At 37.9% G+C, this 17,317-nt stretch overlaps 1 protein-coding gene across 3 annotated transcripts in view; it reads right to left on the bottom strand.

Annotated features, from left to right (window-relative positions):
• The window catches only part of INTS3 (integrator complex subunit 3), a 2,345,436-nt gene that overhangs the window by 1,302,262 nt on the left and 1,025,857 nt on the right, over window positions 1-17,317 (bottom strand). For all 3 annotated transcript variants that reach the window (XM_044079970.1, XM_044079971.1, XM_044079972.1), the window contains one exon: window positions 5,460-5,589. In XM_044079970.1, the coding sequence (XP_043935905.1) occupies window positions 5,460-5,589 (130 nt within the window). The remainder of the gene's footprint in view (window positions 1-5,459; window positions 5,590-17,317) is intronic.

Here is a 17,317-nt window from a genome sequence, read left to right as displayed (position 1 = left end):
TCTTTCAGATTTATTGTGATTGACAAAATTATGGGCAATAGGATGAATAAAGCTGGATGGCATACCATGTTGAATACTAAAGAAAAGAAATGGATCATCAAATTAGGAGGGTTATTTCCACCGGGACTTAATGAGCATCTGTGAATGACCAATGAATTTCTGGATTATTTACATGTCTACTATAAAATGGAGTAACTGGGGTTATGATTTGTATAACAATGATGAAGGCTATGCTGACTTTATAGCCAAAATCGGTTTGTTTTTGTCTCCAGTTTCATGTCTGACATGATATTTTAGCTTCATTTAGCTATTAAATTGTTTGCCATAGCTTGCTGGTTCTTCTTTTTTAGTATTGGATTATTGCTTGTTGGGACCGTGCAGTTGCCGTACGTGCAGGGACTCTTTGGCTGCTTTATAGAAAGGAGACCTAGTCTACCTCTTTTTTACACTACAACAGTGCTCATCCCTTCAAACAAAAGGCTAGTATTGTCAAGGGCCAGTTTGTTAGAATAAGTAGAATGGTCTCTGGTGATGATGATTCTGAATGTGAATGTCAGAAACTGTTCACAGTGTTTACTGACAGGGGGTATCTTACGAACCTTATTACCAAAATTTACAATGAAGTAAAAAATGGTCATAGTACAAGGTTTCAACATATATTAGGAACATTGGGGTCATCTCAGACAATGGTTTTAGAGAATGAGGAAGAATGTACAGGTATTAATGCATCTACAAATTATGAACATTCTTTTATTACAGATGTTAATGGAGATGCATACATTATTAAGAATATAATTGAAAATGAGTGGAAGAGATTTTCTAGCTTGTTTGACCTAATGGGATACAGGACCTTTAGGTGTGTTTTCAGGGAAGGGCACAGCCTGAAAGAACTAATGGAAAATAAGAAGAACATTGTAAACAAGTGCATTAAACAGTGCACACTTAAGTGTGGTAGGTGCCCATAATGTGCCTATATTAGACATGGTGACAGTGCTACACATGTGGCTAGGAATAAAAACATTGTAAGCAAGACTTACAGTACCTGTGAAAGAAGGGGGATTGTATATATTGCCAATTGTACCCACTGTCCGGCATTCTACATGGGAAAAACGGAAAGAAAACTGAAGCAGAGAATATATGAACATATGAATGATATTAGAAATAAGTGGACAAGTAATGCACTATATAAGCATTCCTTAGACTGTCCCAGTGTGAGGTACTTATTCTTTGTTTTAAAGGAGATTCCTATGCATATTAGAGGTGCTTGGTGGGAAACCCGTACAGAGTACAGGGAGCTTTATTGGCAAATCATCCTAAAGGCCAACAGATCCCTGGCTTAAATGACAATGTATCAAGTAGCACCAGTTTTAAAACTGAGATCAGCTAGATTGTGAACAATTGTTATTATTTTTATTGAAAATAAAATAAGGTTTAAGTTTTGTGTTTATCCACTAGAGTGACCATGCCAGCTATTTTTAAGTTTTAACAGCATTATGAAAAGTGCTCAAGTATTTTTTTTTAATTTAGTTAAATATTATGTTAAAATTTAATTACATTTAAAAAAATACTTGAGCACTTTTCATAATGCTGTAAAAACTTAAAAATAGCTGGCATGTATTTTTTAAATTTAGTTAATTATGTTAAAATATACCCGCGGTGGTGGTGCTGCGGTAGCGTTGTCGCCTCACAGTAAAATGCTGTCCGGTTCGATTCTCAGCTAGAGCGTCTTCGGCGTGGAGACATGTGCGAATGGGTGTACCTTCGTTGAAGGTTGTGTGTCAGGGCTGGTAACTCGGCACGTAAAAATCAACTACCGATCATTAGTGGACCGGAGTTCCACTGTGGCGACCCCTAACCGGGAAAAGCCGAAAGACACAATTATGTTAAAATGTGTTTGCCACAAGAGGGTGGTATTTACTACAAAAACAACACACAGACACTAGGAAAATGCTTTTTTAAAACAACTGTTCATTTTACTATTGCCACTATTAGTTATTTTACACATGACATAAATATCTTTTCACATAAGTGGATATTAATGGACAAGTTGAGGCAATACTGGTCAATGTTTTAATGTGTTGTAATATATTTATTTTTATATTAATGTATTTATTTTTATACTATGAAATAGAATATCTACATGAACCCTAAGTGCGATGATGTAAAAGGGGGGTACAATATCTGATTGGTTTATTCAAGTATAAAGGATATGGGAGTTTTATATTTGGGTTTTGCATCTGAAGAAAAGTGTTTACGAAAACAAATTAATTTGTGGAGCGTTTATACTTTTAAACTACAAATAAACTACAAGGGGACTGCTACTGGCGTGGCTCAGTGTTGTTTTTAGTTTATTGTGGACATTTTCGCTGGGTTTTTCTCCTTTACAAAGAAATTTAAAAATGCAATAGTTATGTATTACATTAACTGTCCTTTATAGCAAAGGCATTACAGAGTTTAAAATCTTTACAGCAGGATTAGAAATATTAAGGGATTTTTCCCACATCTTTAATATCCGAGCTGTGGAAATGGAGCTTGAACTACTTTTACCCAGCACAGTAGGTACACGATAGCTCCAAGTTCAAATAATATATCCCAAAGACTGGTACAATTTTCTCTCAATGGGGACTCTGCCAGCATGTTAAAATCGCTTGTCTAGCTTAGCTCCAGAAAATATGCAAACCAATTATCTCTGTCTGAAAATGTCCACTATCCCCCCAATTCAGAATGTTGAAATGTTAAATATAATCTAAGAGATTACAGTCATTACTCTCATTCGGAGGCTGAACATCAGATCAATCATATGCATAACTAGCATAACTACTATTTTTAACATCAGCTGAAGAAGGGCAGCAATTAGTGCTGCTGCCTCACACTTGGTACTCCAGTTCAATTCTCAGCTTTCTGTGTAGTGTCCTGTCCTCCCTGGGTCAAAACAGGCTTTTGTTCAGTGTTCTGGTTTCCTCTCACATTCCAACAACAGACTGTAGGTGAAATGGTGATCTTACAAATTGCCTGCAGGTACATGTTTGCACACACATGCAAGCCGTAGCAAACTGGAACCCTATCTGATATTAGTTTTTCTGTCTTGCACCCACTTAGTGCTGAAATAGTCTCTGGCTCCTCTCTAACTAATGAAATAGATTAAGTAGGTAACTGGAGAATGAAAAAAAATATGAGCAGCTATAAACTGGCAGAGCTTACTTTTAACTTTGTGTTCTGAAGAAAGTAAATGGGGCTGTCTAAAAATCGTATAATAACATTCTGCAGTCCAGTTCCATTAAAGACCTCCAAAAACTTTTTTTTCTTTCTCCTTTCTCTCTCTCTTTTTTAATTGAAGACTGTTCTTTTTTGGGAAGTTGAAAAACAAAAACAAGCAGCAATTAGAACTCTTTTCAACAACTCACTGCTCTTCCAACACTACTGAACGTGTATCACATTTAAAGTCCTTCTGCTATAATCTCTGGGTCTCTGGAAGGAGCTTTCTCGTCAGGGAGCACAACATTCTTTAACTGAATTTTTTTCCACTTTAACACGAGCCAATAGCAACACTTAGAAAAACTTTTTTTGCTTGTACAGAGACGGATTAAAAAAAAAATCACTTGTAGATCATTTGCCACATTCAAAGTTCTTTGCATGAAATGACTTTACAAACTTAAGTACAGACACTACTGAACTTGTCCAAACATGTTTTATAAATTAGTTCCAAAGGTAGGAATTAAGAATTAAACAGATTTGTAGTTTCTGCAAAACACCACAAAAAATACAACATTTATAACACAACTATATTGGGCATGACCCCATATTTTTCAATGAAATTAAGACACACTAGTATTACAACTTCTTCTTTCAGCTGCTTCCATTAGGGGTCATCACAGCAGATAAATGGTCCACAGAACAAGTGGCAGTAGAGTTTTTATGGTGTTGAGCTGCCACCCTGGCACCCAACCTTCCTCTGAAGGCGCACACATGTACACACACACACACACACACACACACACACACACACACACACACACACACACACACACACACCTAAGGCCAATTTAGAATGTCCAATCCACCTGCAGCATGTCTTGGGAATGTGGGAGGAAACCCAAGTGAACACAGGGAGGGCATGCAGACTCCACACAGAAGGCACCCCAGCTGAGAATCAAAACGGAGAACCTCTTGCTGTGAGGCAACAATGCTAACTGCTGCACCACTGTGGCCACCCTACTAATTAGCATTATAACTAGCAAAACAAAAGAATGCTCCTTACTGCCACATAAACTACATATATTCTTGGTGCAGAGACAGTCAAGTTGCTGAATTACTTTGGTAACACAGGCCCAATGGAGCTGTGACCAAGCTGTACATAGTATAAAGCCTTTGAGCTGAGACTGACCGCTACTATCACTAACTGTAGCTTACAGATGATATTTTGGCAGTCTCAGGTACTCTCTGAGAAAAAGTATCCTTCTAGCACCATAAAGATAAGGACAATGAAATAATGTATACTGTGGCAATAACAGTAACAGGGGCAGGATAAGGGTCAAAGCAGCAAAGGTGGAGAAAGACTTTGGTGCATCAGGTACTGTGTCAAACGCCGGTAAGAATAAGAGTCACTTGGCTTGAAAAAAAAATGAAGCACTGCACCTTAAATGGTTACAAATGCCATGTCAGACAACTGTACCAAATGGAATATGAAACAAGCAATTCAGTGATTTATTTATAACTTTTCATTTTCTTTTTCTTCCTCACAGTTTAAGCTTGTCTTCTGAAAGAATCAGATGCAGAATTTCTGAAAATGAAATAACTTTCATGCTCATCAGTAAACCCTCAAAATTCATATTAGACAAATGCACCTTTTTACATAGAAGTTTTGTATAACAACCTCTAAGTCGTTTATTACTTGGGCTCGGATGTTGTTAAAATATATCTTTCATCTTTAACTCACAACACCCACTTCCAATCAATTAAGCATTCAAAAAATAATGGCTTTCTTTTGGTAGTGTTTTTAAAGCAACATATACTTTCTCCAATGGCCAACCTAACACTAAGGGCTAAACAAGCAACAAAAAACAAAGACAGTTTTTTAAGAAGGGATATCTCGGTTATTTACATAAAGTCTCTCAACAAGAGGTGGTATTATCTTAATGTAGTTAACTATGACTGGGGTTTCTTCCTCATCTACACTGTGTATGCCCAATTGCCCATCAAATCATTGCCATCAGCCAGGACCCTGCTTTGAATGGTGATCCCTTCATCTGTGACCATGTAGGTATCCTTGCAGGTGCCAGTACAACACTGTTAACCACCGGTAGTCTACAAAGAAGCCTACTATGGAGATGCACCATGTTCTGTTGTTCACGGCATCTATCGCATGATTTAGCATTATCTTTCCACAGAATTTACCAACTGCTCTGCATCCCAACTAAAATGGCACAATCACTCTGAAAATATGCATCATTACTACCAACCTGGCTTTCTGCAGTAGTAACACCTTATCCTTCAAAGACTCGTCTAACTGATCCAGATAAGGTGTGATGTCTGCTGGCTCCTCAATAATAGTTTCTTTGATTGGATGAAACCTGAACTCTCTCTTTTTACCTATTAGAGAAAAAGAGAGAAATTGTGAATAACACTTTAAATGTCATACTATTAAAAGAAACGAACAAAAAGACTTTTAAGAGGTCATGGACATTAAAACCTGTAAAGAGAGATAACTCTTCCACTTTACTAAACAACCCCAAATGTTACATAGCAATACAGAGTCTGAGTAGACAACATCACATTTAACAAGTTAAAATTAAGTTTAGTACATACAATGTTGTGAAACATACATAAAAAGTCACCACTCAACCTGCCCTTTATTCTACAGCCTTATTCTCCCTGTTCATTGCAAATGTATATTTCTTCTCTGTTTATCCACATCTGTTATACATTACCTTGAGAATGCCCTAAGCTTCCAGACTTCAAAACTGTGTTTACTTTCTTCAGCTCGGTCCAAAGCAATATATAATTGTTCAACACTTCTCATTCATCCTGTCCCAGGTGTTTTGATCACAACACTGTTTCCCTCATTTGTTTGCTTTTGAATTTATTCATTTATTAACTCATAAACAATGTAAAACATCACAGCAAAACACAACAAAAGTGAGTAAATCTGAAAAGAAAGTAGTTAATTAAAAAAGAGTAAGCAATTGCAATTACTGAGGTAAGCAGATTAACCAAGGTCAGAGAAAATTCCAGGCAAAGTCAACCATATACTCTTCCAATCATAAAAAAACCTTTCCCCGAAACTATCACTGCTTTTATAGGCATTTAGAAGTTTATTTACTGGAGTGTGGTCTCCTTGGCAGTGATAAAAAAATCAGTCACTGCATCCACCCCACCAAAAATAAGTTGACAAGTATTAATAATATTTTAAGTACAAGTTTAACAAAATCCCACAATGGAAAAACATCTTACAATGCCAAACTGACATCCTAAATGGGAAAGCAAGCAAAAAAAAAAAAAAAAACTTGTCCAACTGCCTGCCAATATTAAAGGTTTCAACTTTAAAGAATGAAAAGGGTAGCTTTAACAGATGACAAAAAGTCTGAAATAAAAGAAACCAGTCAATTACAGATATATCCAAAACTGACAGTTTAAATCACACTAAATAAATTATTCATAAAGAGAAATGTCTTACACTTTTATAGGTCTAAGTAGGGGAAAATAGCCAGGATTAACCACCTGACTGTTCAATAGGATATTAGGATCGAGTACATGTAGATGTCCAAAATTAATGAATATTCAGACCAAAAAATTAAATTACAGAATAAAAATACACAATACTTCAAGCAGGGGATACCTTTAGTCTGGCCAGGCTGTTTTTATTTTTTTTTTTTAAAGAAAATGATAAACAGCAGAAACAAATGCCACAAGATGAAAAATACTTCTCTGAGATTAACTTATGGTGGACTACATTCTTTACTTACAGAACAATAGCAAGAATTGTTAAAAACCAAAAAAAAAAGTTTGATCAGTACAAAAAATGGAATCTTAAGGCCAGCATAACTCCTTGGTAACTTTACATTTTCTATGAAATTTTATAAAACCCAGGATGCCATAAAGCATCAACAACAGCCCGAAAAAAAAATGAGCGTTTAGGTATAGAGAAGAATTAATGCAAAGAAATAACTTTAGACATTTATTCATTTTGAAAACAGGTACTTTGAAAGTCAATGACAGGTTGAGGATATCCTACATAAGATATCATTTTTCATGTTTTCAAAAATTCTACAAGATTACCTACCTACAATGAGTTAAGCTTGTATGAGAGAATAGTGATCCCAGGTGTCTGGATCTCTAAAATACACATTTTCATAACATGTATATTCCCACCATATGTCCTACATATATATTCAGCCACAGTATTATGTGTTCTTATCCATAAAATTTTATATTTTCTCTTCCCTACAAACGCTTACTACACTGGCATACTATTTTACATATACACACACACACACACATATATATATATATATATATATATATATATATACATACATATATATGGTTCCCCTTCAAAACATCTAAAATCAAAACATCGAGACCATAACATCTAAAATCCATAACATCGGATTTCATAACATCTAAAATGTGTAATATGTAACAGTGCATCATCAAACGTGCAAATGTTATAGTGTAATCCGTTAATCTTGTGGTATCACTATGAAATGTTGTAGTTTTTATTTCTATAGCTATTATTTATATAGTGTAGCAATTTATACTATTTATATAGTGTTTATTTTGCCACTCTGTATGTGTTTTTTATGCCATACAGGTAAGTGATATAAACATTATGTGTACATTCTTTATGGTGATCGTGATACAGTGGGGTTAGGAAATTAACTTTTTCACACTGTAATGTGATCTCGGAGTTGGTATATTTAATTTGGGGGGGTATGGGGGGCACAGAGGGGCTTGCCCTCTGTAGAAACATAGGAAAAAGTGTGCTTGTTAGTTTGGTGTTGTTACATGTGGAGGAGATGTTATTTTCATGTAATTTGTAGTGTTCAATACTGTGATGCACATTTTAGATGTTATGGGTTTTAGACGTTTTGGGTTTTAGATGTTATGGTTTCAATGTTGTGATTTTAGATGTTATGGGTGTTAAATGTTTTGAAGGGGAACCACATATATATATATATATATATATATATATATATATATATATGCATGGATCCATATCAGATCCACGAAAAACCACTTACCTGAAAAAGAGTTCACCGAGACCACATTGCCGACACAACACATCACCGACACAGGTAAGTATAAGTACTGCGTAAAGGAATGTATTCCCATTTCCGCAATTAAATTAAAAACAAAAAACATGTTTATAGAGGGGGCAAGCCCCCGGCACCCCCCATGTGGGGGGCTGTGCCCCCTTCACCCCCCTACTTAAATATACCAACTCCGAGATCGCATCACATTGCTGAAACAGGAATACATACCGTTTCACACTATTTACCATTGTCGGTGATGTGTTGTGTCGGCAATGTGGTCTCGGTGAACTCGTCTTCGGGCAAGTGATTTTTCGTGGAACTGATAGGTTCCTATATATCTATATATATATATATATATATATATATATATATATATATATATCTGCATACACACACACACACACTACATCAGTTGTACTGCAGGAATAATTTGTGTAATTACAATTTATGCAAAAAAAATTTTTATTAAAAATCCTCCTTGCCGGAAACAAATACTACATATAGTAAGTACTAGGTTATCTGCCCGAAGACATCTGTAAGCCTAGCCAGAATGTGTTGGCTTTCGCCGCCCCCTTAGATTAGTTCCCTGTGCCTCTGTCCAGCAGAGCCATTAGTTCCCTGTGCCTCTGTCCAGCAGAGCCATTAGTTCCCTGTGCCTCTGTCTAGCAGAGCCACTGCAGTGATCCCCGGGGTAAATTTTCTGTTTCCCATCCACTCATCACGGTTTCTCTTGAATAATGTTAGTGAGGGGCTCTGCCTAACGTAGATTGGAATCCTGTTCCAAAGCATGGGGAATCTCTAAGACAGGAATCAATCCCTCCAGCACGTTCTATTTATCGTTGTGGTGAGGTTTTGATCCCTAGAGCGTGTATAGAGCATATAGAGCATATATCTTACAAACACCACATGGATAAATACTATGTGGTCAATGCAAATTCCTTATATTTTCTGTGGGGCAGTTAAAATAATGCTGTACAAATCTACTACCCCATTCATGGGAAATAAACAGATTCAGTCTATTCTCAAAAAAAGTATCTTCCCATAGCATTTTCCAATGATTTTTAACTTTACTGATTATAACTGGAGACAGACCATGGTACTCATTTACATGATAGACATGTGTCTTCTCCAAATGTCTTTCTTTTGCACTAATTATAATGTACTCAGATTCATTCCATAATTATTTTGCTGCCATTGGCAAGCTTGATAATAGGAATGTGCCACTATTTCATTATCATCACTTCTAGACAAAAACAAGCTCATCATAAAGTTTATTTCCATTAAAAAAAAATCTCCCAAATTACTACTTGTCATTTGGGCCCTCATCAACTGTCCAGTTAGGGGAGACATCAAGGTATGTCCATGCTGGCAAGTGGACCTATGCAGTAACATATCTGCCGCCATATCTTTTTTATGTAACCTAATATAAATGTTATTAGTTTGACAATATAAAGTAAGATCTAAATGGTGAAGCTATTCTTTATTAGTAACGTGTAAATTTAATACAAAAATCAATCTGACTGCCAAAAATTCATAAATTCTAGTATATCACCCATACATATTACAATCAACTCATCTATGTATAAATAACAGCTAATTACTTTAAAAAATCCATCTGAATAAATATATAATTCTTCAAAAAGCTCAATAAAAAGTTTTGATTAATTTGGTGCAAATGGAGTGCCCATCACAGTATGATGCATTTGTCTGTAATAATGCCCATCATACATAAAAAGTTATTGCTTGGACAACAAACATTCTTGTTGTTTTGTTTTTCGGCTTTTCCCGGTTAGGGCTCGCCACAGCGGAACTCCGGTCCGCTAATGATTGGCAGTAGATTTTCACAAACGTAGAGGTGCCAGCTTGATGTTCAACCTTCAATGAAGGCACGCCCATTTACGCATGCCTTTCAAACGCCCACCCAACCACGGGGAGGACGTGCAGACTCCACACAGAAGGCACTCCCCGCACTCCAGCTGAGAATCAAACGGGAGAACCTCTTGCTGTGAGGCAACAACGCTACCGCTGCACCACTGTGGATGTTCAATCAAACATTCTATATATACTAAATGTGCAGATTATGACTTAAAATGTAAAAATGCAAGTAAGTCATCAATATGTCTAATATTTGTATATAACGGAAACATCTAATGATACACAATAAATAGTCAAAATCCCATGATATATTGCGTAACCTACATAAAAGATATCCTAAATCCATGCAAAAATTAGGGTAATTTGTAAACTAAACCAAATAACACAGAATTAATTTACAGACATATTTTTTCTAAAAATACCCCAGAGTTCCAGATACAAGCCTCCCCTTGGGATTAATATGGGCTAGATTCTAAAAGATTTGCTTTCGGCATAAGTGACTTAGTCTGGTGAAAGGTCAATTTATAAAACAGAGTTGCACTGCAGTAAGATATTTAAACTGAATGGAAGTATTTTAGAATCTGGCCCATGATCTTTGTGTAATTTATGTAAATAATAAAAGCAGGGAATTTTGAGACTGCGGTGGTGGTGCTGCGGTAGCGTTGTCGCCTCACAGTTAGACGTTGCCCGTTCGATTCTCAGTTAGAGTGCCTTCTGTGTGGTGACATGCATGAACGGACGTTCCTTCGTTGAAGGTTGTGCGTTAGGCCCGGCAAGCCAGCACGTAAAACTCTACTGCCAATCATTAGTGGACCGGAGTTTCACTGTGGTGACCCCTAACCGGGAAAAGCCGAAAGACAAAAAATAAAAGCAGGGAATTTTGTCAATCTTTACTATCACATGCTTTTCATCTTTCCCTAACAAACATTCAAGCCTAATTCTTTATTTTTTAATCCTAAACGTTATCACATGCCATTAAATATAAATGTTTGACACTCATACAACATACTTGTCATCATTTAAATGTAACACATACATTTCATAATATTAGTCCACATGAAAAAATACAATATTTCTAACTTTACCTGAGACTAACTTATTACTTCTAAATTCTTTCCATGTGTGCCACTGTTGCTTAGTTAAAAAATATATATTATATATATATATATATATATATATATATACACACACACACACATATACACATACATACGTATATGGAAAGAAAAAGAGAGAAACAGATAAAACTATTTTTATCAAATCCTTTGGACACACTTTGCAAGCCAAACCTCACAATATTATAAAACTTATTAACACCTTCAATTTTAAACAGAATAAATTCACATTTCCCACAAGTCACATTCATGCTATCTTCCACAAAGATCCACAGAGGTATCAATGTCCAGATATGATTTCACACATGTAAATCAGTGGAAGAGACAGCCTCCAGTACAAAAGGAACATTTATACACAACTCGGATCGTGTATTAGAGAAGTCCATAACATGCAACTTGCATACTAAATTCAAATATCCTCAACAGCTAGAGAGTTTGGCAAAATACAAAACATTGAACTTTAACCCCAAAAGACATAAAGGAACCCATTTCTAAGGAAACAAATACTAGATATATTAGCTAAAGTATTAGAATCATGTTCTCTATTTTTAATGCACGATATATCATATGGACAGCCACAAGAAGTGAAAGAATCATTAAAATGTACCTTACTTTGGACATCTCTCTTGTTAAAATTTTGTCCCACTTGGCCATAAATGATATTTTTTTCTTTCCACTTCAAAAAAAAAATCTGAACAGTGGCTTCATTCTCAATCTTTCCACTCTTAATTCCTGATTTTGCACTCCTCTGCATGATCTTATCACTTTCTATATTACCTACTCTCTTCTCATCACCAAAGTGTTGCTTCATTCTATACTTGTGTAGAAACTTGTTCCTTGAACGCGACTACTTTTATGGGGGAGGTATTTAGGCTGTTGCAATTTTGTCATTTTAAGTCTTTGAAGGCAGTATGTGCAGAAGTCCTGGTTATGGAATAACGTCCAGTTGTACTGCAGCCTGATCTCAATCTGAACTGCTTATCTCTCATCCTACTTTCTATTACTCTGCATTTTCATTTATGCATCACTTTTTTCCAGTACTTTCATGCAGTGTTAGATGCTTCTTTTCTCTGTCTGTCCATACTATAATAGTTAACACAGAGAGCCATTATTCCCCAAATGCCCAACCTTTTGATCATATCTATTGTGACTTCATCTGATTTCACAGTCTTTGGTGCACTTTGTTCTTCATCTATTGTAGATTCTTCTTTCCCTTTCATTGTAAGCTGTGGATGGAGCAGCACAGCCTCTCTTAGATTTTCTTCATTCATAAGCTTCTTGAAGTACTCCTTCTATCTGTCTATCATGTCCTGTACACTTGTGACCAGATTGTTGCCAGCATTATAGATGTTGCCTTTTCTGCTATCTGCCAAGTCATTTTCCAGAAACTGGTAGAGGTTCTCTTTTTTTGCTCTTTTCCACTAGAAACACTCAACATCTTTGTTAGTCAACCAACATTTCTTCAAAGCCTGGTGCATCTTTTCCCATTTCTTCCTGCACTCTACTAACTGAAAACATACACAGGCTTGGGGAGGACCTGTGAATATCAGACAGTGACGAGAAGTCAGGAATAAACCATAAAACACACTCGGGTACTGAGCTACTGACCTCTGCTGCTCCAATAAGACAGTATGTTTTCTCTGCTTACCTTAATATTTTTTACTCCCAGTCCCATACTGATTAACACCTTTCTCCAATAATTCCTACTGCTCCCTACACTGTATTTCTCCCTTTCCTTATCACGTTACTACTTTTTCTCATGTTTCAATTCTGATTCACCCATCCCCCCATTCCCATTCTTCCAATAGTTCACAATAAGGCTGTTCATCAATTCTGTTAACAAAATTTTTAAACTGCCATCCACTTCAACTCGCACTTCCTTCTTCTGTTGTAAACAATCAGAATTTCTAGCTGTTCTTTACCATACTTCCAAAGATATTCACATTCCTTTTTTTATGCCCATCCAACTGCCACTTGCTCACTAGCATCGCTGGAAAATGCAAAATGTATCTCCTTTTTCTTTTCCACATATCAAATAGCCATCATGCCCCCCATCCTCCAAAGACATGAGGTATAAAGTTGGAATGCTAATGAGCTAACATATCAAGTAGTACACCTTTCATTTGAACAGCTTGCAGTCTTGAATGTATAGCACAATACGACTACATTATGCATTCTGTGCCTCTGTGTTATTTAAATTTCCAGACACAAAATGATGGCAGGGTGGAGAAATATCTGTCATAACCGATGAATGATGCATGCAAAGTGAAAAAATGTACTTGCTTTCAAAAGTTTCCAAGTTTTAACTATGATAATCTTCATCTAGAAAAAGGCTTCATCTGCAAATGTGTCAAATTCTACTGCATGGAAATTTTGCAGATCATTGGAAGCTTTACATCTAGAAACTGGACGTATTCCTTATTGCAAGCAGATTGACCAAAAAGACTCCAAAAGATAGCATGTGGTATATTCTTGTATATCACTGGGGAAGAAGCCTTGAAGGTACTTAATTATTCCACTTTTCAGGAACAAAATACAAGACAGTAGTACCAAGGCAGAAAGTCCGGAATTTGAGAGACCAAAGAAAGACTGTGTACTTTTAAACACTTTTTTAAAAGAGTACAAGGTCCTAAACAGATTGCAGATGCTTCTCTTACTAAGCAGAAGAAAACAGCCAAAGACTAAATTTGATCAGCTGTGTGATTCGCTACTACGAGACAAAACTACCAGACTTACCGGAGATACTCTTTCTTAAACACACAAATAAACTTGGAACATGACCTTTACAACACACAGCAGGATTTTCCAATGGTCAGCAGAGCATCCCATTAGAAAAAAACATTCGGAATCAACAAACGATGAGAACTTCACAAGCATATTTTTAGCAAAAAAACAACCACACAGCAGAACAAGAGACTCACAGAACCCCCTGCCCCAAGGACAAAATATCAACCAGAAAGGGCAACAAGGGATTTCCAGGATACAAACAGAAAAGGACGATGCTCACCAGTCAGGACTTGACCACTGGAAATCAGACCAGCCCTCCGCAAACACATGCAAGAACAAAATCTGGAACAAATCCAGGACACCATTAACAGATGCAAAGACCAAAGTACTGGAAAAAGGGCTTAACTTTATTCCACATAAAAGAAGCAACCTTGTTACTTCTGTCACTGACCTTAGCTGTTTTGTAGAAAACTGAATCTTAAAATATTTTTTGATGAGAGAGAAAAGCGAAACAGACAACTGTGAAAAGGCAATGAATTATAAACAGAACAGCAGGCAATGAACGACAAGAACAAATGGAGGAAATTAGCACCTTTTCCCCTCCAATTCACCCTACTATCTGGGACAACCCTTCAAATCACCCAGTGGTAGCAGGAAGTGCTTCAGCACCCGAGCATTTATACATTCATTTAGCATTCTTAACCCTCGAAGAAGCTGACATTTGTGCAGCCACATAAACCTGGTTCAAAGCTGCTGCCATAACTGGTTACTCACCCTATCATTCATTCAGACCCCAAGCCATGGGCAGCAAAAGGAGGGAGAGTTGCAATATATATAAAAGACGTACACATCTCTAGGCTGGTCAAGCAGTATGATGCTCAGGAAATACTCCAAGGTGCAGTTAACAACTGACAAGACCCCTATTCAAATCATAGCTAGCTACAGGCCTCCAACTCAGACTCAAGATGCTCACTCCACCTATCTGGACCTCTTCGAATCTATCAAGATTCAACCCTTTACCCTGATCCTGGGTGACTTTAACTATCCAATCATAGATTGGAAGAAATACTTATGCCAAAACACAAATGCCCACAGACTCCTTGATTTCATCAAACCAAATATGCCTTGGACCAGTTGGGTGACACCCCCACAAGAGGTGAAAATATCTTGGACTTGGTATTAACCAACATGAGTAATCACTACAGCATCCCTACAGTGTCATCACCCCTGGTAAGATCTGACCACAAAGCAGTCACTTTCAAAGTCACCATCCTCCCCCCCCCCCCCCAAGCTAGGGTCAAACAAAAAAACTTCTCCAAAGCTGATTACAACTTCCTGCGGGAAGGTATAAACAGCTTCACAGCCCCCTCCCCCTCCACTTACTATAAATGTAGATGTTCAAGTGTATTCACTGTTGCAGTCATCACATTTGGGTTATCCCTGCCAGGGTAGCCACTGGCCGGCTCGAATACCAGAGGCTTAATATTTCTGGGAGTGGGTCATCGGTTTCTTGGGTGTGATTTAAACCCTGGGCCTAAGAAACTCGGTCGTTTTTGAAAGAATGGTAGTCACAAAGAAAGACATCAGTTTGTGTCAAGATTTGGTAGTGCGAAGGACTTCCATGGAAGCCTGTGCCTGCTCAGTGGCTCCAGACCCATCCAAGGTAAAGACAACTGCAGGATCCTTAATCGAAGAAGAGATTTGCGGCATACTGGACTTCGAAAGGGTCTCCATAGCGGCCTGCGAGTCAACAGAAGAGGGCACCAGGGGCAGCAAAAGGGCATCACTGAATACCGGAGAACTGACGACTAGCTTAACGGAAGCATTGTCGGAAGGTTTGGACCTGTGCGGTCTGTCTCTATCTTTATGTTTTTTTCAGAAGATCTGCTGTCGGATGGCTTACCGAATTCGAAGACTGTAAACAAAAATATCTGGCTACAGTAAGTGCCTGATGATGGATAGTTCTGGCGTTGAACAAAGCACAGAAGCGACAACAGGGTATGTCATGGTCTGGGCCTAAACAAGTGATGCAGTAAGACTGGAAGTCTCAGTGTGGTATTCGCTTTCCACAGGCGAGACGGTTGTTAACTTTTTCTGACATCGGTAGGTGCAAGAAAAAAGATCCAAAATGGGGTACTTTGCTTTAGAAGACTTCAACTTCAGTTCGGAAACGAAAATTCAGGTAGCGGCCAACCGGCATTCGTGCAAACTGCTTCTGCTTCGGGCTCCACGGCAAGAAAGACTGATGTAATGGCAGCGGCTGCCTTACTTTATACTACTGATGACCTGGCGTCCGTCCTCAAGCGACAGCAACCAACACAGAAATACTAAGCCTCTGGTATTCGGGCCAGCCGAGGGCTACCCTGGCAGGGATAAACCAAATGTGATGACTGCAACAGTGAAAAACTAAGAACATCTGGCACATATATCCAAACTTACATCAAAGTACTATATGAGCATTTATATAGCTGCATGGAATCAGGAATACCAGACAGGACAAAATCCTCCTTCTCAAAAAAGAGTAAACCTATCTAGTGGACATCTACAATAAATAAACTCTATAATAAAAGGAAAAAACTGCTGTCCAGGACCAAGGAGGAGCGGGTGTCTAAATGGAAGCAATCTCTCCTTAGCCTGAACAAGCAATAGTGAAATCCTCCAAAACAAACTTCGAGTCCACTCTGGCCACATCCACTAAAAACAATCATAAGACTTTCTTCACATATGTCCACAATCTCAAGGGAATCACCCAGATCTGCTCAGAACTGATAGTCAAAGACACCACATACACAAACCCTGTATATCTAGCCAACCTGCTGACAGACAAGTTCAGTGAAAACTTCACTCCTCTGTCCCCCCATCAGTAAAACAAGACATCCCCAATACCTGCCTCCCACCCCTTATCTCTAGGGAGCAAGTCATCACTGCCCCCTCAAAGGCAAAAAATACAGCCTCCATGGGACCTGACAACATCCCAGACTGCATCCTACATGAACTCAGGCAGGAACTTGCAGCACCATTAGGCACCCTATTCAATCAAAGCCTGAGTACCGGCTTCATTCCAGCCGAGTGGAGGACAGCTACTGTCATTCCTTTTACACAAGGTGGAGCATCCAGTGATCCACGAAATTATAGACTCATCAGCCTAACTAGCCTGATCTGCAAGGCCATGGAGCGGATTATCAAGGACCTCATTAACAAGGATATTGGCAACCTCCAGACACTTGATCCCACACAGTTTGGTTTTGTCAAGGTGAGGTCATGCCTGTTAAATTTGGTCGGCCATAGACGAGGGTAAGATGGTGCACACTGCCTACCTTGACCTGGCCAATGACTTCGATACTATTC

This window comes from Protopterus annectens, chromosome 8.part0 (assembly GCF_019279795.1).
Source record: "Protopterus annectens isolate FY-2018-M chromosome 8.part0, PAN1.0, whole genome shotgun sequence".
NCBI classification, from domain to species: domain Eukaryota; kingdom Metazoa; phylum Chordata; order Ceratodontiformes; family Protopteridae; genus Protopterus; species Protopterus annectens.
This window is presented reverse-complemented; position numbering and strand designations above follow the sequence as displayed.